The sequence below is a fragment of the Netta rufina genome (assembly GCF_964035555.1).
Source record: "Netta rufina genome assembly, chromosome: Z".
NCBI lineage: Eukaryota > Metazoa > Chordata > Aves > Anseriformes > Anatidae > Netta > Netta rufina.
The window spans coordinates 50165380-50189167 of NC_140126.1; the positions used below are offsets into that span (position 1 = coordinate 50165380).

The 23788-nt window shown below is 47.0% G+C and overlaps 1 protein-coding gene across 1 annotated transcript in view; it reads left to right on the forward strand.

The window, feature by feature from the left end:
* Positions 1-1828: 1828 nt before the first annotated feature.
* The window catches only part of TRABD2A (TraB domain containing 2A), a gene marked incomplete at its 3' end in the record, with an annotated part of 78874 nt that continues 56914 nt past the window's right edge, over positions 1829-23788 (forward strand). Inside the window, exons 1-2 of the mRNA XM_084304843.1 lie at positions 1829-2056; positions 9229-9786. Coding sequence (XP_084160969.1) covers positions 1961-2056; positions 9229-9786 — 654 coding nt within the window. The 5' untranslated portion in view covers positions 1829-1960. The remainder of the gene's footprint in view (positions 2057-9228; positions 9787-23788) is intronic.

The window sequence follows — 23788 nt, forward strand, 5'->3', positions numbered from 1 at the left end:
ATCTAGCTTCCATGCCCAGAAATACATACAACTAAACATGGGTCTGGTTTATTGCATTCCAGGGCAGAAACATTTTGTTGCTGTGTTTTACACCTGTCTGCTGAGAGCTGGAGTTGTTTGGAAAGGCTACCTGTCTGCTGGGCAAACTCATTGTTTGAACCCCCATTGATCAAATCTGAGAAGATGATGAAAAAAGATGTCACAAACTCAATTCTTGCTCTGATAGGTACAGATTTTTCTGCAGGGCTGGCAAATAGCACACAGTATTCTCCATCCCTGTCAAAAAATAAATAAATAAATAAAATAAAAAATAAAATAGGTATGGATTTATGGATTACAACCATCATATATTGCATAAATGCAATATTCTTTGCCAGATAATGTTTTTTGTTCTAAATGGCTAGCATGACCTAATGAAAGAAGATGCATTTAATATATTATCAGTATCATTCTCCTCATCAAAGGCAGAAATACAGTAATGCACATAAAAGGCAAAACAATGAGGGATTTTGGCTCTTGCTACCTTCTTCGGGAGGAATTTGCTTTGTACTGCAAAACCGGGCTGTCAAGCAAAAGTAAAAACGGGCATCTTCACTCTCTTTGAGCTGGTGGGAAGTTTGCCATTGATTCTGAACCAGGATTTAACCCTAGGGACACAGATTCAGATCTCTGGGATTGAAAAGGATGAGCTTGAAAGTAGGAATAGGATAAAGCTAAAGAAACAATGACTTCCTGAGTCTGCAAATAGCATGAAACAATTAGTCAGCAGTTTGCTCACTGCTTTGTGCATGGCATTTAATTAAAACAACTGGGGGTGGTGCAGGAGGGAAGCACTGTGCTCTATACAATACCTCCATACACCTTGGTGGGCAGTTTTCTAACTTTACAGGTCTACTTGCGATAAGCCCTGGAAGTGGTAACAGTTTCCCTAAATGTGAATTATAGGTGCTATATTAAAATTGCCAGGAAGATCCTACCATAAATATTTTGAGAGGTGTGAAAGCTCACTATTATCATTCACACCTGACACGTACACACACACAAAGCTGGCAGATTCCAGATTCAGTCATTATTTTTAAGGCTCTGATTAATAGCAATATGGGCTTTTCAGTGTTTTAAACACCAGTCTCAGATATTATGGGGGAACTTTACAAATAGCGATGGCGATATGCCCATCAGTGTGGGCAGACTTTGCAGGTAGTGCATTTCGGTGCATTTTTTATCGCTAATAGACCACACCGTTTGTGCAAAGCACACCGGGCACAGTTTTGCTGGGTAACCCGAATCAGACGATGGCACAGGCACCCCGAGGCGAGAAAACGAGTCGGAAGCAATGCCAGGGTCAACCTGAATCCGGGCGGACAGTGAAGGGGGGCTTTGGGGGAAGAACCCCAACACCCAGTAGTGTCTTCTCTTTGGGGGAAATGCAGGCAGGAGCAGGGCAGGGCAGAGGCCGGGGCGGGACGGGACGGGCCGGGGGGCGCAGCCACCGCAGCCCCCCGGGGCCGGTCCGGGGCCGGAGCGGGGTCTCTCCGCGATGCGGGCGGCGGGGAGCGAGGGTAAGGGAGCCCCCCCCGGCACCGCAGCCCCATCGCCCGCCCCCGGTGCGGCGGGCCCCGCGCCCTCCCCTTCCTCCCCCCCCGCCCGCCCGGAACGGGACCCTTTAAGAGGAGGGGGCAGCGGCTGGAGGGTTTGGCCAGGGGACGGGGCCGCTCCTGCGAGGGCTCCGGGATTGGGTCGCCCGGGCAAAAGGAAGAAAAAAAAAAAAAAAAGAAAGAAAAAAAAAGAAAATAAAAAGAGAAAATAAAATAAAATAACATAAAAAAAAAAAAGAAACAGAAAGGGAATTTAAAAAAAAATAAAGTGGAAGCAGGCGAAGAGGGGAAAAAAAAAAAAAAAAAAAAAAAGGAAAGGAAAGGAAAGCTGTCCCCAAAACTGTGCCAACTCCGAGCGAGCAAGGATGGTGCACCCCGGCTGGGTCTGCTTGCTGCACAGCTCCCTCCTCCTGCTGGCCAGAGCGCGGCAGAGCCGCGGCGCCTGCCCGCTCGGCGGAAAGGTAACCGGGGGGGGACCGGCCCCGAGGAGCCCCGGGTGGGCCCGGGAGGGCGCGGAGCCGCCGGGGCTGCGGGCATGGGGGCGCCGGGGGTCGGGGTGCCGCGGGGCTGCGGGGAGCGGAGTGATGGAGAGGGGCACGGCGCTGCCTTTGCACCTGAATCTGCGCCCCCCTGCTTCGCTTTCCGCCCGTGGGGAGCCTCCCCGGCTCGGTGGGAGAGAGGGAGATCCCGGGAGGAGCCCGAGAGCCCGAGCTGGCCTTTTTTTTTTTTTTTTTTTTGCGTGATTTGCTGCCAGCTTCCTTCTCAGGGTAGCCTGTTGGCTGACTGCTTTACTCTGAGCACGGTGGAGCAGGTTCAGAGCAGCGAGTGACAGTGGCCTTTAAACAGAAATGCAATTAGAAGCTGTGTTGGGTTTTGTTTGTGCTCACATTTGATGAACCTGACTGCTGTAACCAGCCCAGGTGGACAGAAAGCAGAGCCAAGGGCTCTGTGCTGCAAGTTAGCAGTGATGCTCTGGCCAGTGTGAGTCCTGTGCGTAGGGTGTCATTTCCACTGAAAGTCAGGAAGAGAGGGCAAAAAAAAAAAAACACCAAAAAACAGTTTTCATAGATTTATAACTTTTCACTGAAGTTTCTGAACTGACAGCATATGAAATTGTGTAGGAAAAGTCTTCCTGGACTCATTTTGCCTTAATGCATCTGTTAAGAGTTGACACAACATCCGTGCTCTCTGGTGGCATCTGCTTGGACCTGGAAGCAGCCTGACCAGCGGTGAGGGATGTATTATCTCATCACTTCTGTTCTCCTCCCCGGGCAGGGTGACCTGCACCGGCACAGGGAACAAGAAGTAACTCTGGTGACCCAAGAGTCAGGGCACAGTGACTCAACTGTTTATCAATCTGCGTGTGCCTCACCAGCAGCATCTGCCTGAACTTGGGTTGGGTAGAGCCTGACTCCTGCCTTGGGGAGGATGCCTTGGCACCTTGTTTGTGCCTGGAACCACTCTGTCAACTGGTTTTGTAGGTGGCCAGCTGTGACAGTCGTGGCCCAGATCAAACCTCTGGAGCAGGTGCCCCCTTCCTCTTCAGGGCATGAAGTTTAACAGCTTGGGCTAGTGTGACTCTGCCTGAGGGAACAGGAAAAGAAAGGGAGAAACTGTGCAGAAAAAGTTGTTCTTACAGACATGGCTAATTCATTAATTTGGTAGGACAATGCAGGGGGTTTTCCTTAGGAGCCAGTGGTGGAACCTGTGTTGGTTACTGGCAAAACTGGAGGTGAAATATGTTAATGGCACCTCATTACCTGCTGGTTATTCTGCCATTAAAATGCGAGGCCACCTGTAGTTCTGGTATTGGCAGGCTGTTTCCTGGGGTCATTAGGAGAGCGGTGGTAACCATGTCACCTAGGAATGACAGCATCTGCCTTATCTGCAAAGGTGTTGAACACGTCCTTAGAAGTGTTTATACCACCCCTGAAAACAAAATGTTCTTCTTTGCCTCTGCATTATGAAGGAAGGCTTTTTTTTTTTTTTTTCCTTCTTGTTTTTATCCAAATTCATGATAGGAACTTCTGTGCATTTTCTTACCTCTCTAGATTACAGGGATGCCTTCTTGTTGTCAGTCACCTAAAGCTCCTATTGTGAAAGAAATATGTGCATCAGTGTCTGAAAGAGACAAATTGCTGTTTTAAAGAGTGAGCATACAATTCTTTAGAGGCCTTTTCATCATCATTCCATATTATAATTAAAGCTGCAATCTATAATGAGCCCCATCATTCTTTCTTTCAAAGAAAAAAAAAAAAAAAGACTTTGAAAACAACCTAAAATAAAGTATGTTGGAATTGCTTGGAGTATATTCCAGTTACGAAGTAATGCAGTCTGGTGGTACTTTCGTTTAGCTTAATGTTGGAGTGTATTGGTAAGTTTAGAGCCAGAATCCAGAGATTTACAGCAGAATGCTTGTGGTTGTAGCTGGTTAATATTTTATGATGCGTTGTTTCTGATAAGGGGCCAGTTAATTTAAATGGCTGCTTCTCCCCCATATATTTACTTTAGTAGAGTAAGTGATGTCTGCTGTCAGTCCTCAACTTATTAGTTAAAAACTTGTGTTTTATTATTCGTTTCTGGCAAGTGGAGACTGAATTTGTGTTCTCTGAATAGCTGTAGTCAGCGCAGTGTTTATCCATGGGTGAGTTCTGCTTACAGTCTCAGCTGAGTTTTAGAGTGTCAGTAATGTGAATGGGCAAAAGCTCAAGAGAACAACTGTTAAAAGCGAGCCTAGCATTTCTGCATGCATTGCTGTAGCTGCATGGGGCACTTTATGTGACACGGTCTTTGCCTCAGTTAGGTATAAATGAACATGACAAGATACGACACCAGGACAGATAAGAAGAAGGGAGAGAGCCATATAGGGAGGGCTATAGGGCTCTCTGCCTGGCTGAAATACTGCACGCCACATGCTCTGGCTTCTGTAGCAAGAAAAAAAATAAAAATTAAGAGCATATTGTGGATTGAGAAACAGGGCAATCTTGGGCTGATGTGTGGAGGACTTGGCAGTGGAGCTGAGTATGAGTGTTCAGGGTCCTGAAAGACGCTGAAGCAGAAGAAGGCACCTATCTACACAGCGTGTGATGTACTTTGAGCTGAAAAAATTACAGGCAACATAAATGCGAGACAGAAGATAGAAGCCAGCAGAAGTGATGTGCCTTGCTCAGTCATGTGGGCAGACCTTGGCCAGGTTTCCTGTGCCTGCAGTTCATATCCACTTCCTAACTCTTTGGACAGCAGCTGTCCTTCCCGTCAGAGCCTTCACTCCTGGTATCCCCACACCCTTTTCCTCTTGCAACTTTTCATTAATATTATTATTAATTCTCATCACTCTGTTGCTCCTTTTCTAGATGTTCAGGGTATTGTCACTAGATGCATTTTTTGTTTCTCCTGTTTTTCATAGAATTATTTTCTGGATGTTTACCACTATTTTATGGTCAGTACATCATTTGGCCCACTTTGAGCTAGTTTCTCATAATAAAGAAGACAGATCCTGTTTGGCACTACTCTTCCAGCAGAATTACTGCTGTGTTACCTGAAATGATTTGTGCTGTCTGACAAATGCAGTAGAATTTGTGTACCTGAAGTCCACAGGTTACTTTCCCCAGTGGTCCTAGAAATGCTGCTGGAAAAGCAAGCTACTGGGAGTAATTATAGTGAACTGAATCTGAGTCTTAGTGCTTTTTTTCTGAAATCTCTAAAAAAGAAACATTCTGGAAAGATAAAGAAAATACCTCTCAGTCACAGCCTTTGCTCTGCTGAAACAGATAAAAGGAAAGCAAGGCATCACAGGAGTTTCCAAGGCCACCTATGGACAATCAGTTTCCTGATTTGGGAGAGATGTTGGGATAGGAACTACCATGCTGTGGGCTGAGCTACCACTCTACAGTATGTCACTGTACTCTCCCATCCTTGAAGCTTTCTTGTTCTTTCATTGATCCTCCTTCAGCTGCAGGGGAACAATCTTGTGATGGGCACCACATTTTTCTAGGGTTTCTGCAAAGCCTGATGCTGTTGTCCTCTCATTGTGAGAAAGCGTTATCTATCCGTACATGCCCCCATCCATTCTTGGAGGGAGTGACAGTGCAGCTCTGGGGAAGTAAGAAAGGGAGCTCGCTGCCATCTCATGGCAGGGGGTGGGTCCCATAGGTCCATATGTCCCTTTGACAGTATTATCTGAAGCAGCTTCTTTTCCTTCTCCCTTATTCCACTGCCACTTCAGAGTGCTTCATGTGCTGTCAATCTTAAGAAACTGAACTGGCTGAAGAAAAGCCTTTTTCTTCCTCATTTGTTTTTTGTTTTGTTTTGTTTTTGTTCCAAGCAATTTGTGGCTCTGCTGGTTCCCTAACCAGTTGACAGTAAACTCTTGTTTTCCTGGGGAGATGAGGTAGGAGAAGGCACTATGCGATCATACTGAGCAGCCAGAAATAACTTGATGTAGGATTCCTTAGCAGTCAGTTAAGGTTAGGTGCAGAGGAGATACACTGTGGCAGAGGATGTGTGCTGTGTGTTGTGCGGTGTGACTTCAAATCTTGTTGCAATAGCAAAATGAGAGACCTCATTCAAGACTGCCACTCTCTTCCTTAAGCTGTCCCTCCAGTTCTTCCCTTGATCCATATTGTTGCTAGAATGTGTCGTGCAATGTGTACCACCTGTAAATTGGGGAGCAGAGACAGATATATGCATGGCATATATGTGAACCTGCCTTTTTTGTTAGTACACTACTGAAAGTGAAATTCCTGGAGCCGCCCAAGCCAACTCTCCCTTCAGCCTCCAGGACACCACTTTCACAGCAGTTTATGCTGGTTTTAAAGCACCCCTTTGCTGAGGTAAGAGCTATGTAGAAGGATCCTGCTACAAAGGGAAATAGGGTTGTAGCACCTTTATCTGCTGCACGTTCCTAGGGAAATGAGGTGAGAGAGAGGGGCTGCCAGTCATGGCACATGCTGCGGTGCTGAGCAAGCCTTGGCACTGCTCCTGTGCTATCTCACAGTCACCTAGCACATTGTTTAACAGCTCCCCTTTTACGGTCTTGGGGAGAGATTATGCCCATGCCTTTCCCTCTCTGAAGCTGGACTGAAACATGTGTGAGCTCCAGGAGGTGCACTGGGACAGGGGAGGTTTCCCAGGTTGGAAACAGACCTGTCCTCTGGCCCTCGCACCAGCTCTGGGCAATGTGTGAGACCCTGGGCAGTCTGAGAAGAGAGATTTCCATTGCTTTTGGGACAGGCTGCAGCTGTTGTTGTGGAAGTTCCTGCAAAGTGCCAAGACACTGTTGTGCAAGCTCACAGTCACTACAAGATGAGTGAGAAGTTCTGCTGGGTCTCAGCCTGCTTTCTTTCACTACCTATGCTGTAGGCTCTGAAGTGTGACTGGTTTGCTCTGTGCATGGTGGTCTGTGTGGTCTGACAGTGGTACCACTAATAGCTAGCAGTATTACTCTGCTTTTGGTATCAGATTGCAAAAGGTGTGGGAATTTACAGAGCAAAAAAAGCATGAGGGTGCAGTGCCAAACACCTTTCTAGCTGGGCTGTGTACAGTGGTCTGGAGCAGTGCTGTCACTACCTGGTACCATCCACTTGGGCTTGAGTCTGCTGGGTAGCTTTATTCAGGAGCTGAACTGAGAATGTAAGAGGGCCGGTGACCACTTGTTCCTTACAATTCCTGTGGTTATGCCTGCTCCTGCATGTGCATGATCAGACCTGCGTGAAGTGAAGGAGTGTTGACCTCCTAACCTCATACTGGTCCCAGGTGCCTCTTCTGTCTTTTTGCTTGCTGTCTGCTGTCTGCATCCAGTTTGTTTCTCACAACAAAGGTGTGTCTTTACATTTTCCCTGCTGGCTAAGGGCAAGAGGGAGCCTAGTCTGGTTTTCCTTCTCGCTTTCCTGTCTATATTTGTTTTCTCATGTTCTTTCTCAGCCTATGTCAGATTCATACTAGTCTTTTGTCCTGTATCTTCCTTCCCTCTCACTGCTGCATTATATTCATTCTCTTCCTCCCATGGTCTTCAGGAATGTTTTTATGGCCTGCAATTTAGAAGAGTGTTTCAGGACCATCTGATAGGATGCAAAGATGTAGCACAGTGTTACCAAAACTTGGGTCTCTGAGATATCCTTCAGACCTTTGAAGTGCCACAGAAGTGTCTGAAGACCTCTGGTATTTACTTGGTTTGTCAGTCTGTGCTGGTGATCTACACTGCTCACTTCGCTCAATTTCTGCCTGATCTGTGGCTTGTGCTTGGTGTAGAGAGCTCTGGGAGAGGATTGTCCAGGATGAACCATTGCAGACCGATCTTTAAGATTAACCTTTCTGACCCTGGTTCTTCAGCAGAAATTTATAAGCAATGTGTTTCTAATAAATTCCTCCAAACAGCCTGTTCTGCTTTTGGCAGTCAGGCAGGTATCTTAGATCAGCACACATGCACAGTTAGCCTTGGAGCTGAGGTTAGAGTTATCTGCTGGCTAAAGACTGACCAGATGTTTGAGTGCATCTGGAAGCCTGTCCTCTTCCTTAAATGAGCTTAGGCTCTCGTCTGCGCAGAGAGATAGAAACTGTGTCCATCACTCTAGCAGGGACTCTTGCACCAGTGATGGGTGTCGTGCCTGCTGCTGGTGTAATGCGACTTGCAGGATCTGTTTTGTCCCATCTGCTCTCCTTTCCTGGGGGACTGCTTAGGGCCTAAGCCCACACCACACTGGTGTTCTTGAGGGTGGTGTGAGGCATATTTTGCAACAGAACAAACAGCATCTGATTTTGACTTCATGAGGGTTTTGAGACACTTTTTTGAAAAAAAAAAAAAAAAAAAAAAAAGACAAATATAAATAAATAAGCCTTTTTGTCCCCTGTTTTTAAAGCGTATGCCCTGGAACCACAGGCTAGATTTGGCCTGTGGAGTTCCTTCCATTATTTTCCAAGCTATTACATATGCTTCTCTCCTCCTTAACAAGAAGGAGAATTGGGCCAACGGGTCTTATCTTTGTGTTTATCTGCCATGTGCCACATGCTTGTAAAACTGTATTGCTACCTGCTCCAGCAAGACTGTCTGCCAAATTATGTCTTGTGTTACTGATTTGTTTAGAGCCTTGTTCAGAGTGGAAAGCTCTCCCGAGATGCTGCGGCACCCTCTGAGCGGGTGTCACAGCAGCTTCTTTGAGGGAAGCCTTGCTGTGCTGAAGTGAGAGGTGCCTAGGTGAAGGTGACTGAAACCTTGATGTCCTGCTCTGCTTCAGCAAAGTGATGGCAGCTTTTGACTTGATAAAAGGTGCAAGCTGGATAAGCGTCTTGCCAAGAGCATGGCCTGCTTGGGCTGTTCCCTGTTGCTAGTTTTGGCATACACTGGGGTGGTGAGTTGGGATGCTGTTTCTGTTGAGCAACCGTGACGCTGCTTTTCAGAAGGAAAAAGCTGAGGCCATGCTTTTTATGCTTTTAATTAATGAAAATTGATTTTAGGTCTCAAGGCCTGAGAAGGGTAGTCAAAAGGACTCTGTTTGTATGAGCAAAGCCTCTTCAGGGAAAGTACATGCTGACAAGCTGTAGAGCCAGGTTTGGCACTATGTCTCCCTTGAGCCTTGTACGCAAGGGGCCTGGTATGAATGTCTGTACTCAGCTGTGTCTCCCTCTACCCCGGCAGAGTGAGCTGAACTCCTTCCTGTGGACCATCAAGAGAGATCCCCCATCTTACTTCTTTGGCACCATCCACGTCCCGTACACCCGTGTCTGGGACTTCATCCCAGAGAACTCCAAGAAGGCCTTCCAGCAGAGCCACATCGTGTACTTCGAGCTAGACCTCACCGACCCCTACACCATCTCTGCCCTCACCAGCTGCCAGCTCCTGCCGCAGGGGGAGAACCTGCAGGACGTGCTGCCCCGGGACATCTACCGCCGGCTCAAGCGGCACCTGGAGTATGTCAAGCTCATGATGCCGTCCTGGATGACCCCAGACCAGCGGGGCAAAGGGCTGTACGCTGACTACCTCTTCAATGCCATCGCTGGCAACTGGGAGCGGAAGAGGCCGGTGTGGGTGATGCTGATGGTGAACTCTCTGACGGAGGTAGACATCAAGTCGCGAGGCGTTCCCGTCCTGGATCTGTACCTGGCCCAGGAAGCGGAGCGACTGAGGAAGCAAACGGGTGCTGTGGAGAAAGTGGAGGAGCAGTGCCACCCGCTGAATGGGCTGAACTTCTCCCAGGTGAGACACCTGCAGGGTGGCACGGGGCACCAGGCTGGCTGCTGTGGAGGACATCCCTGCAGCAAGGGCACAGGGCTGGGTCGAGGGGAAAGTGCTCTCCACACATGGAACCTGGAGACTTGCACTTGCTCCCTGCAGCCCACGCCTCTCCCTCTGCCCTTGGGAGAGTTTGCTAACCGTAGGAGTACAGGCCACATCCTAAATTCATTCAGAGCTGGCCTGGGGAAATCCCTCTCCTCTCCCCTGGGAAGCCTCGGGCAAGCTCCACCCGGAGTGACACTGGACCTTTGGCTGTCTGCTCTCTGACCCTGCCAGGCGCATTCACAGCAGCAGCCTGGGGCAGGCTGGGACTCGGTGTCCAAACTTGCTTTTGTAATAGCTAGTTAAGGAGAAAGGTGTAATCGCCTGGGGGGAGAGGGGGCACCCTGAGTAAATCTGGGGCGAACTGCTGGTTGCAAAAGTAGCTCAGTGGACCTCTCAGTGCCCTGAGGAATAGGGGCCCACCCTCTTTATTGGAAAAAGTGTTTTTTTTCTTCTTTCTTTTTTTTTTTCTTTCTCCTTTGAAGCCAGGTGAGGGTCAGCATTTCCCTCCTGTGGGGGGGCTCCATGGGTTAGTGCAGGCTTTTGTGAAGGTGTGTGCAGACCAGCTGCATTTTAACACAGGTGTTCATGCAGTGTCATGCCAGGCAAGCTGAACAACCCCAAGCCAGTCATGGGGTCTCCAGTCTGCACTAACTATACCAGGGAGCAGTGTGTGCTGCAGCCCCAGCCTGTTTGGTGGGATCAGAAGCATCCAGAAGGTCATTTTCTGGCCTGGGATATCTTTGCTACAGGAAGGTGCCATTTGAGGGAGAGAAGCAGCAATGTGCTTAGGGACAGATGGGGCCTGGTATTGTAGCATACTCTGTTAGCCCGGGCTGGAAGGACCTTTTGTCTGGCAGCTGGGGAGCACTGACTGATGCCTGACCCTTCTCCCGGCATCCTGAAGCCTGTCCTGTCACTGCTGCAGTCCCCCACGCTGGAATGGAAGGAGCAGAAGGGGAAGTGCAGCCCAACAAGGGCAGGGACAAGCATCAGGGGTGCTGCCACCCTGGCCAGTCTTCCCTGGGCCCAACAGTTCAGGGAGCGGTGGGTGCATCACTTTTACAGTCCTTAGTCGTGGGTGAATCACTTTCATCTCCATCATTTGGAGCTGGGCAGCCCCTCTGCAAGTCTTCAGCCTTGCTTATCTCTGCTCCAAGTCCCTGTGCTCTCACTGTCCACTCTCAGCTGCTGCTGTTGTCCCAGGAGCAGGCCGGGCATTCCCATTTACTCCACCTCCTATCAGACTGAGGCTTTATTAACACCATTCCTTGTGTTTTTCTTTGGCTGGCAGTGCCCCTGTGGTTCAGCACATTAGAAAGGGGGGGCTGTGTGCTTTCTCCACTGCCTTACAAGGCGGTGGCAGGGAGGCTGGAAAACGTAGGTTGCAAATCACGGCCTGGTTAAGCCTACGCAACTGTTGACATTTACTTCGGGCCTTCACACAGCCTTTTTCAAAGAGCGTCTGTTGGCGTGGCGTTTTCCAGGCAGGAAAAATATCAGCCGGGAAGCCACGTGGGGTGGGAACACAGACCTGCAGCACACAGAGAGTTGCCCAACCTTGTGATGTTTACTGAAAGCCTTGTGAGACGTCAGAGCCCAGCTGAGGGGGTCAGGGTAACCAGCACTGCAGAGGAAACATAGCTATTGTGAAAACCACAGCCTGTGATTACCCCGCTAAGTGGGGGTGTGCATGTGAGATGCCGCTCCTCCCATGCCTGCTGTTTGGGCAAAGCAGCTGACCCGCAGGGAGAAGGAGCATGCTATCCTGTGTGGGAGCAGGTCTGGAGCAACTAATGCACCGTAAATTCACTCCCTTCCTTCTGCCCACTACTAACTTTCCCGTGCAGGCAAGCTTGAGGAAAAAGAACCACAGGCTTTTTTTTTTTTTTAAATGTTTCTAAGCCAATTTCATGGTTGTTTCACATCCTGACTTGTGAACTGCTATGGTTGGCAATTCTGTAAATCCTTGATTTAAGAGCTTTCTTCTCAGTTTGTTCAAGCAGTTGAGTTAATTATGTGTTTAATATAAATCAAACAAAGACTTTGAAATAGGCTCTTTGAAATTGATTTCCTTTGTTTTTATGCCACTATTTGGGAACCCCCTGTATCAGACCACTTCTGTGTCTGCCTGTCAAGTGAACAACAAATACACAGGGATGACTTACAAAACTCATAGGAGAATGAGGATGCAAAACCACATAGAGTGGTCTAATCCTTTGAAAGCAATGCTTTTTGTTGCAGCAGAGTCACAGAGAGATGATTTAGTTGGCAGAGTCACAAGTTTAGTGCTCTCAATTTACATTTTTGCACAAGGCTTGCTCGTTCTTTGACTTGCGATGTGCTCTGACAGCTGGTTGTGCTACCTGGTGATGAGGACTTGCAAGCAGTATGTTGCTATTAGCTAGGTCCCTTTTTGTACCTGTATGATCTGAGAAGGCCTTGTTGGTCTGGTTTCATAAGTGCAGATGAAAGTCTGAAGCAGTTTAGCATTAATTACCTCCCTGGGGTTGCACGACTCCCAGTAACTGTAGGGTCCAGACAAACCCAAGCTAGCAACTTCCCTCTTCTCCCAGTGTGGAAGAGGGAGTTAGCACTCCCTGTCATGGAGCTCTTTCTCTTTGGCTGTACTTATTCCAATTTCCTCTTTATCTTTTGTTTTACGACTCTCTTATTTTACCTGCCAAGTCTGTCTGTTATTGCGCAATTTGGGCTGGCTGCCCACATAGCTAGGATGTAAAAGTATCATTTCTATGTGGTACATCATGTTGTGTGCACAACCCATGCAATATTTTACTGCCTCCTCAATCCCTCTCTCTTGTTCCAAGATCTAGGCACTTTTGGAAATACCGAAGGATGAGTATGTCTCCATGGTAGGGTCATGTTTTTTATTGTTCTATTCCATGCTGATGTTAGGGTGGTTTGTATCAGACTTTCTTCTCCCACCCCACCTTCCTTCTGTGGCAGTGCCTCTCTTGTTGCAATACCCTCCAAGGATGCAGGTTTCTTTCCTAGTTCCATCAGGGATCCTAGCAGTTTTTTGTGCCTAAAAGTAACCTGCTACATAGTGGCTCTCAGCCCTGGAATGAGTCCCTCAGACCTCCCAACTGCTCCTTTAAAGTTACGAATATGCTATGTGTTTGCTGGGTTGGAGGTGTTACTGCTCCAGCGTAAAGGCTCTGGAGCTTTGCTTTTGTTTTCAGCTGTAGTGTTGTGAGCATCAGTTTGTGGTACTGGCTCAGAAAATGAGCTGGCCTTGGCCTGTGCTGTGCCATGAGCTTGGAGTTGTGCTTTGGCATGCTTGGGTGGTGCCCAGGCTTTTTCTCTTCAGGTTTGAGCTGGAACACTGAAGGTTTGGACTTCTTGTGTCTGTCATCTGCATGGGACCAAGGCATAAGCATGTAGACACTGCCCAGCCACCACACCTTCTCAGCCAAGGTCTGGCCAGTCTGGCTTCTGTAGGATTGAGACACTATTCATGGAAGACCTGACCTCCTAACAGTTCTTGATTTGGTAAGTGTTTTCTCAATGTTGCTGTCTATGTCTGGACCTTGCCACAGTTTTCTGATCCTACCTGAGCATCAGGGTGCGTGGTTTCATCTTCAAAGGTGCTTGGCTTTTGCTAGTTGGCAGCAGAACTCATGGAGCCCCTAAGGACTGAATGTTCCTGAAATGCTGGCTCCAGCTCTGGGACTGAGCACTTGAAAGTCATCTTACATCTTTCAAACTCTTCCCTGTATAGTTGGTTGTAGAAAGAAAAAGAAGCAGAAACCAGAAAGGTTGATCATCTTGCATTAATTAGGACATTAATTGCTCATATCTCTACTCAAAGTAACCTCTGCAAGCAAAAACAAGCCAAAACAAACAAACAAAAAACACTGAGAGGTGCCTGTCTTTCTCTCAAGGATTTCCATGTCTTTCAAGTTCTGGATCACTGATAAAACATTTAGAGCTGTAGACTCCTTAGTCTGCTTAGTAGACTGCTTAGTAAATATAAACCTCCTGACATAAGTCATTTTTCTTGTTTAATTTATGCACCCTTGAGTGCAAGGATCCCCCTCAGTAGCCAGTGGTATAAAACTATCGTTTAGGAGCAGCCCACATCTCAGTGGAAAGTTGGCAGCCAAGACACCCCTGCCTTGTTAGGCATGGAGCAGGGAGTTGTTTTTTGGTTGTTCTTGTTGTTTGGTATGGTGGTTTGTGTTTTTGTTGTTGTTGTTGTTGTTGTTCCTCCCTTTGCCTTTATAAGGAAGGTAGAGAAACAGCAGTGATGGCTTGGAACTTGGCCTTCACTTAAAAAAAAAAAAAAAAAAAAAAGGATTGGAGAGAATTGTCCTCTGTTTACAAACCAAAGGCTTTTTTTTTTTTGCTGCGTTGAGTTGATAAATTACAATGTCTCTCTTTAACTTGAGGGGTGAGGAGGTCAAATCTTTTTGTGTTTCCATTCATAAGATCCCTCTTCAGTATCATATTTGACAACAGAAGTAACAGAGCGTCTCAGAGAAAGGAAATGCAAGGGAGGACACACAGTAGGAGCTGTGCAAGGAGCAGTTCAGATCCAAACTTGAAGCAATGAGCAGAGCAGTGGCTTGATGAAAGAGACTCTCAAGAGAGGAGCACTCACTGCTGAATGGGAGAACAAGCTGGACAGAAACTATTTGTGGTTACTTGATTGTATCTTTGGCCCCAGGGGTATAGCTTCAGGATCTATTTGTCAGGCACAGTCCTCACTCCTCAGGGCAGATCAGGGTTTTCTGCATGTAAACTGGAACTGAAACAACTGAATTGAGCCTGTTTGCATCTTGTTTTTTGCAGTCTGTGACCTAGATTTTTTTTTTTCCCAGTTTGTGTATAAACACACCTGCAGCCTGTCTTGGCATCGGGAAAGGGGAATAGGCTCTCTGGTGGGCACTGAAATAGCTAAGGCTTTGCATTTGTATTGTTGTAATTAGAGTTTGGTTAAGATCTTATTAACTACAGGAGGAGTTTGGGGTTCTTTGCTCTGCAAGAGTAAAAGGGGAAATAATCTGCTGATCAGCTGCCTGTGCATTTGGAAAGGCAGAGACTTTGTTTCGGTAATTCAGGGCTCTGCAGTGGAGCTTTGAAAATCCCAACTGCAAATTTCACTCTGGCACAGCTTTGTACTGGTCACATGTGCTATTACAAGCTCCTTGCATTTGCACTCTGCATGCATGTCAGCTACCTGGATTTTTCCATTAAAAGTGCCATTTGCACAACCGATTACTCAGTGGAAACAGAACACATGAGGCAGGAAATGTGGCTTTCTCTCTCTCAGCTCCCACAGATAATCCCTTGCCAGTGGCTGCCTCCCAGTGTTGTAAGGTGAGCGTGCCAATGCACTTTTTACTTTTCCCCAGCTAGGAAGGGCTGGGTAGATGAGTAGTGTATACAGCCCCGAGAGCACTCATGACTGAGTTGTCCTGGTCTCCTCTGACAAGTCAGCACCACGCTGAGTGGGAAGCAGGGAGGGGATGTGTGCTTGGTGCCTTGCTGCGTGGTCAGGCGGTCAGATGCCCTTGTGCTGAGCTTTGGCCTGCAAATTCTTGCGTCTTGGTGCAGATGTACAGTGATCAGCCATCTCCTTAACATTTTACCTGTTTTCCTTTTGTCACTAATATTTTTGTAGGAGCCCTTCTTGCTGTCTCTGACATCCTTGGCCAGATTCAATTCCATTTGGGTGTTGGCTTCCCTACCGTTATCCCTGGATGCTTGGACAACGTCTCTGTATTTCTCTCAGGTTACCTGTCCTTGCTTCCATGTTCTGTATGCTTCCTTTTTGTGTTTGAGCTTGACCAGGAGCTCGTTTTTCATCCATGTAGGCCTTAGGGCATTTTTGCCTGATTTTGTCATTGTTGGGGTGGATGATGGACCTCTGAGCTTGGAGCAGGTGATCTTTGAATATTAAGCAGGTTTTGTGGGCCCCTCTGCCCTCCAGGGACTTAGTCCGTGGGATTCTTCCAAGCAGGTCCTTGAAGAGGCCAAAGTCTGCTCTCCAAAAGTCCAGGGTTGTGAGCTTGCTTTTCACCCTTCTTCCTGCCTTCAGGATCCTGAATTCCATTATCTGATGGTTACTGCCACAAAGACTGCCTTTGACAAGCGTATTCCCAACACGCTTCTCACTGTTGGTGAGGAGGAAGTCTAGCATATCACCTCTCCTTGATAATTTTTCTTTCACTTGGAGGAAAAAGTTACCATTAATGCTCTGCAAGAATCTTTTGGATTGCTCATGTCCTCCTGTGTTGTCCCTCTGATAGAGACTGGCGCGGCTGAAGTGAGAACCAGGGCTTATGAATGTGAGGCTGCTCCTGTCTGTCTGAAGAGGGTCTGATCTGTTTATTCTACCTGGGCAGGTGGCCTGCAGCAAGCACCTGTTATAAAGTCACCCAGCTCTGTCCTCCCTTTACCTCTAACCCATAAACTCTGTTGGCTTCTCATCAGGAGATGAGAAATAGAGTAGCTCAGGCAGAGCTACTCTAGCTGCTCTCTTGCATAAAAGAGCAACACCCCTCTTCATCTCCCCAGCCTGTCTCTTCCAAAGAGCCTGTATCATTTCATTACAACACTTCAGCCTTTGGAGCCATCCCAACTCCTTGATCCTTTCCCAGCAGCACACGTTTTCTATGCATTAACTGTTCTCTCAGCTCTTCCCAGGCCTTCCGTGGTTGAGCAGCATCTGTCTTGCATTGTGGCAGTCGTGTGTGCCCAGTGCTAATGTCCCTGCCCTCATCTTTACTTCTGTATGCATGTCGATATTTTCAGTGGCTCACTCAGACACAGTAGTTTTATGAGAGCTTATGCTTGGATGATTCAAAATCCTTTTCACTCTGACTGCTTCCTAGGAAAGAGAGAGTGCTACCCTTATTATCATGCTGCAGTCCCCATTCTGCTCCCTTGCCAAGATGAGCTGCAAGCCAGCAGACAATCTGTTTTAACAAGAGATCTGGACTGCGCAGTACCTCTTCTCTGTTCTCCCAATTATTTTGCTCCCCGAGCTTTGCTTTATTTGCAAAATCCACTAATGATGGTTGTTTTTTCTGTGTGTTGCGTCCATTCCACACACACAGACACACACACACACTGGGATGTTGATATGTATGTTGAATACGGGAGGACAAAGGACTTCCTCTGCAAAGATCATAAGTAGATTACACAGTTGTTTCTCATCTGCCATTACATCTTCAGTTCTTTTGTCTACCATTTCTGTTTTCCCCATCTTCAGCATATGATTTGTTGGTTTTGAATTTCTCTAAATTCCTACCGCCATACGCTCTATTCAGAAGTCTGTTCGTTTATGCTATTGCCATTACTAAGTGAGCCTGCAAGCTCGTAAAAAGCTATCAAGATTTGTAGATGGAGTATGGTTTCCATCTGTCCTTGTTGACTCACAATTTTCTGTAATCCTATAATTATTTCCTACAATCTTTATGGAGGCTTTTCATGAGCCCCGCTTCATTAGGAAGGTTGATTCGCAAGTAGGATGAGGAGCCTGAAACACGATCTCCAGATATCTGATGCTTTATCTGGCCTAACAGAGAGGGAGCAACACAAATAATTCTTCACTGGTTTTGGCAGCAGGAAAGATTGGGTCCCTCAATAAAATTCAGGGCTTGTGCACTTCTGGGCAGGCACTGGGAGGTTGTTCCCAAAACATAACTGAGGCATGTTTTCCGGAGGGGTGGCAGTGGTGAGCAGCTGAAGTGAAGGACCTGACAGCTCTGGAGCAATTCATGTAGTGCTGGTGGGGACAGTGCATGTGCAGCCCCTGGGCTCTGCCAGGTGTCTTGCACTGTGCTCACCTGGTGCTATTCCTGCAGCTGGGCTCTGCTGGGAGTGCTGGCCACTGGCTGCCCACAACGCGCTGCAGGCAAGCACCCGTCTTCCTCCTGGTCCTCCTGCTCATTTCCAGACCAGAAACACCACGGAAGGCTGGGTGGGCTTTGCATTGCTATTCCCCACCCCCCTGAATGTGCTGTGCCCCAGGAAAGCAGCGGCTTGTCTTTCCAGGAGACCAGACAGTACCTGGCTGGTACAGTGCCTTTTTTCCTTCCAAAGCCTGACCACGGCATGCATGTGCATTCCCTGCTGTCCTCCTAGAGAGCCAGCAGTGTGAACTTGGCTAACGCAGCATGCAGTGCCAGTTTATGTGCTGGTTCACGAGGATGGATGCTCAGAGACTGAGCTGAGTGGGAGTGAATGAGTGGGATGCTTCAGTGCACCTTTCCAAATGTGATCTCTGCATAGTGGATTGAGTTGGTGGAAACACAAGCTGATGCTAGGCAGTGTAAAAGTTGGTACTCAGACATAACAGCTTCCAAGCTCCACAGGCTTACTGAGAGCAGGAGATGAGCTTGGAAGTTGATGACAAACAGGCCATCTGATCCAAGTTGGGCAGTGCCCTTGCTAAGGAGCAGGAGTGCTCAGAAATCCACATTTCACTCCTCTTCATTAGGTTTATTTTTTTTGAACATACAGAGGTCAAATACAAGAAGACAAGACCAAGCCTCAGGCTTGAGGGAAGACAGCATGGGTCTGCATTACTGCTGCACCCTGGCTTTACTTCCCCAATGGGCACCTTGTGGCATTTTGATGAGCTTCCCACAGATTCAGAGGAAAGGCTTGGACTTCTTGTGGAAACCAACTGTATAAATAAGTAAAGGGCTTGGCCTTCTTGTGGAAACCAACTGTATAAATAAGTAAAGGAACTCTGAATCAGCAGCAGGGCTGCAGCCCCGCAGCGATGCATGCATGCTGCTGGATGTGTCCCAGGGCTGGGTGTTGAGGACCCTGATACTGATGCTACAGCCCTCCATCCTCTGACTCAGTATAGGCAGATGTTTCAGTGATTTCACATAGAAACTCAACTCCTGCTGGGAGTGCTGGATTACCTACTTGAAGATTTTCACTGCTGCAAAAATTTGAATGTTTGTCCAGATGTTGTCTGAAGCAACTCCCTGCTTCTCTACCTGCAAACCTTTCATCACACCATTGAGATCTGGCTCCCTGGCACACCTGAGGATACAGGGTGGAAGTCAACTCTTTTCTTTTGCTTTAGGCTTCCTTTCTCCTTGCTGTGCAGGGGAGGGCTGCCTAAATCACTCAGGCACTCAAAAACCACTGGTATCTTCCTGCAGTTTTACCCTTCTGCTTTGCATCCAGAAGGACATATAAGTTATATCAAAATCAGTGGTTAAAAAAAGGCTAAAGCAGCATAGCTCTCCACAGTGGCACAGGTTCAGCACAAAACTAACTGTCCCAGGTCTTTTGCTGTATGTCCTGGGGCTGTGGAGCTTTTGGAGGTTGTATGTTGTAGCTGCTAGCATGCTTGAGCAGGGCTGTCTCAGCAGGGAAGACCAGCTCTCAGCCAGCACTGGACAAAAAGGTTTTCTGCTGATGGACTGAGCTCAGTTTTGGAGCTTTTGCCTTACTCTGGCCAAACCAACTCATTCTGCTGGGAATTTGCAGCACTATGACCACCCGTATGTGTTGGTTTACTTCAGCTTTGTGATATCCCATGCCTATAATCTTACAAGAATTCTCCCTGACTTCCGTATGTGCCTGGGGAGATTTCTGACCATGAAGAATTGGGGTATACGCTAAAGTATAAGTGTGCCAAATTCCTCTGTAGTTCTTTGAGAGAGTAGTTGAAGTCCTCTTGCTGTTGAGACATGTAGTAGAATGGTCTCTGAGGATTTTAAGGGCTGAGGCTTCCTTACCCAAGTGACTGCAGACATCCTGAGCTGAGATGTGTATGTACAGTCCTTGGGACTCTGGCATGTACCTGTTGGCCACATGGTGTCTTGCCTTGGTGAGAAGCCTGTGAGTGTGCATCCCCGTTCCTTCCAGTCTGGTGTCTTGCTCCCAGCCCCTCACCAGTTTGTGCTCTGTGACAACCTGAGTGTTTGAACAAATTGCATAGGACACATCTCCAGTCTCCCACATACCTTCACAAAGGCTTGATCCCGCAAAGTGCAGTGACGGGAGGAGTGGCTGGGAGCTGCTAATACAGCCATTATTGCTAAAAATTAATAATAATAATAAAAAATCATACAATACAGCCTAAGTCTGCACTCCTGGACAGTGTCTACTGTGCAGGCAGCGTACACTAACTTGTTAAGCTAGGGTAATTTGATCGCAAGTTTCAGCCTTGTGTGGATTTATAAGGCCTGTTTATTAAGATAAATGGGCTATTGTTGCAGATGGGGTCTGGTGGGATGAGCTGCATATTTGGGATGTTTAAAAATAAAGCATCTACAGCCATGCTTTCTAGGAAGTTCAAAATGGAGAAAGAGGAGAGGGTTACACTCTGTATCTTTATTTGCTGTGAAGCTGTTGGCAACCCAAGAGATGATGACCCGGAGAGCTCAGGGTTGTAGCTGATCAACACCACCGCAGGGGATAGATCTACTTGTTAGCAGTATTGCACACGTTTATGCGAGCAGCTCCTTAAACTTGTGGCAGAGAAAAAGAAAGAGGAAAAAATGTACTTCCTTTTGGGTTTTTCAAGCAGGTTTTTGCAGCACTGGAAGAAACTTTCTCCTGACATCCTAAAAAGCATAGGTGAATAGCGCTCTGTCCAGAAGGTATCACAACTGGCTTGGAGTAATGCAATTTTAGACCCCATCCAACTTAAAAAAAAAAAAAAAAAAAAAAAAAAAAAAAAGTGAATTAGGAACTGAACTGAAAGGATGTTTGCTTAGGTACAAGTAATTGTGACTGAACTTAATTTGCAATGTGAAAAGAGAATATATAGTCCCAACCAGTAATATGTATGATTGATGCTTTAAAGGGGCCCAATTTCCCCAAGCTGAAAATAATTATAGGCCAAATAAAGTGGGAGGAAAAACTTGAGCATAAAAATGTGAATGATAATTGGTAGTTGTTCAAGAATCCTATATTAGATCCCTGAGAAACCACAATTCTGCATTTGCAGAGATTATTTCTTTAGTTAAAAAAAGCTGTTTTGGTTAACAGAGGAGATGAAAGCAGCAATAAAAACCCCAAAATACAATGAATGGAAAAATAGAGGAAGCAAAGTAGACAAGTAATCTGCAAGGAAATGCAGACAATTGATGAGAGAACTGGAGAGAACCAATGGAGAGCCTTTGGGCAGTGGGTTTGGAACAATAAGAAGGGATTCTTTAAATGTATCAGGGACTCATGAAATCCTAGCAGTGGTAGGGGCTCCATACTGAATAGGGTTGCAGAATTGTTGCTTATGAAGTAGAAAAGTCAGAAATAACCAGTAACTGTTTCTTGGTGTTTGGAAAGAAGAGGACTGTGCATTCATGGCATGGTCATAAGGGAGTGTTTTCTGCTCCAGTAAGAAATTACTTCCAGTAATTAGGAAAAATGTTAAATGTCAGTGTTTTTAAATGTACAAAACATTAACAATGATTAACTTACAGTCCAGAATATTTAGAGGGTAAGCCAAGAAACTCTTTTAATCATTAATATAAGAGCTTGAAAAAAAATCAGGGGAATAGAAAAAAGCCACTGCGCCAGCACTATTCTGGGGCAGTGAGTGGGTAGCTCATCAGGCCAACCAAACCTGTTTGGTCAATGCATGAAAAGGCTGATAGGCACTGGAGCTGGTGAAGAGCTGAACAAAGGCAGCATGATGATATCCAGTTTGCCTTGTAAGGGAACTGGACCTTGTCTGGCTTGTGACCCCACTTTTTGATACGAGTTTTGATGACAGAAGTCATCATGCTGACATAATTATACGTTGATTTGAAGGTTTCTGACTTAGTTCACACTGGTACTCCAGCGTAGGAGTAGACACTATACAAATCAAAGCGACCTATTGCAAATGGCCCAGGAAACGTGACCATTCTCATGAAGTGGCTGCAAACTGGGAGTCATCCTCCACCAGAAAGGAGAGAAGTTGGAGGTTGTTCATACAGAAGTACCAAAGGTGCCTGTTCATTACCCAGTGGCTTTGTGAGTGCTGTGAACAACAAATAATTGTTTGCCTAGAGATGCAGGTCCTGCAGGAGATGGAGGGGAGGTAAACAAGAGCAGGTCAGATGTGTGAGCAGTGCTGAGCCACCTGGAAAGCAGGGCTTCTCTAATGCTGCCACAACACAAGGTTGTACATCTAGGAGCAAAGCATGGAGGTCAAGCTAGCATGTCTGGGGGCCGTATATGAAACGCACGGGGGCTTGGAAGACATCTATCCAACATGAGCACCAAATGCAGTGCCACAGCTAGGAGGGAGATTGCAGTCCTCGGAAGGGTGAGTGGTGGAAGCAGGGGAGAAATGTGCTAGGGAGCCCAGTCCTGGTGCCATCACTTCAGGGAGTACGGAAGGACTCAAACAGGGTCAGGGAAGAGCTACAAAATCAATTTGTGGTCTGAAGGATGCCAGTACAAAAGGACAATATAGAAACTTGACCTGTAAAGTTTGTTGTAGAGAAACTGGCAAGCCATTTCGTGAGCTTGGCTGGGTGTCTGTCTGAGGGAGGACAAAGCAGCAAGAGACCCAGGCCTAGTGGCCCATCTGCTGAGGATTCACACTATCAGGCTGGAAAATATCATTGATTTTTAGTGTAGGCAATTAGCCAGTTGAACAACTTTCCTCAGGCCCTGGTGGAATTGCCATCATTCAGGCTTTAAATCACCACCAAATAGCTCTCTGTAAAGTAATATTTTGCCCAAAGAGAAAAGATTGCTAGGTAGAGTTCAAGGGCTGCTGATTCATACATGGAATCAATGTACATTTCATTCTGTCTTATAAAATACTAATTTGGACATTTAGACATCTGCAATTAAGGCTAGACAAGCAGTTTCAAGCAGCCTCCAGATTCTTGATCTTTTGTGCTTACTTATTTATTTATTTTTGTAGTTCTTTATCTTTCGGTTTAGAGCTTTGTAAGTTTGTTTTCTGTGCTGCTGTGACTGTTTTCATGCTGACCTGAAGCCAGCCTGTATTTTCTTTTGTCAATGACAGGTAGGAGAAGAAATTATTATGGAAGAGAGGTACTGTGACTCGAGCATGGGAGCAAGTGGAGGGAGGGCAGCTGTTGCTCAAAGCTGAGTGCCTTCTGCTGCATATCTGCTGCACAGGGGCTGAGATTTCAGCAGCACTGGAACAATGGCACAAAGTGGAGGGGTCTTGTGTGTGCTTGACCTACTGGAGGCCTGTGCTATCCCACTGCAAATACCCTCGAGCATCAAGCAGATGCATGTGCATGCATGAACAGGACCAAAAGACTTGCTGAGCTTTGTTCAGTGCTGCAACACCTGCAGAGGAGGACCCTTTGTGGAGCCATGCTGCTGTCCCCATCTGTCCCCATCTGGGGCAGAGCAGGGCATGGGGAGAGGTAGGTCCTCAGGGCATGCTGCCATGGGGAAGCATGGCTGGTGGGCACTGAGCACCCTGAGAACAAGCAGCACAGCACCACTCCCCTCTTCTTCACAAACACCCCTGCCTTACCCCTGTGCTGTCAAGTCGAGGGCTGGGGTTTTGGTATGTGAACACAGAGCCCTTGCTGTGGGCTCTGTTGGCTTGCTGTTGACTGGTGGCACCAGAAACAAGCAGCTGGGTCCCCTTTTGTCCAAGGCTGTTCTGGAACACAAGAGTCTTTCCTGGATGTTCCTGTGAAAAGGGCTTGAGTCAGTCCTCAGAGCATTTTGTGGTGCTTACTGGGATAGTGACAGGGACAGGCAGATGCTGATGGGTGCAGGTGGGAAAACGTAGCATCAGTGATGCTAATAAATAGCAGGAGTCTCTCTTCTTGTTCATGCTGTCTGGAAAAGCTGCAGCCATGTCTGCACAGTAGTGTTGTAATGATTCCTCTGAGTGTAATCCTGTTTCCTTTGCCTAAAATTTGGTGGTTATTTTATGCTATTGGGTTCCCCAGGCAATGCAGTGAAGTGGTCATGGTGACTTTCTGTTATC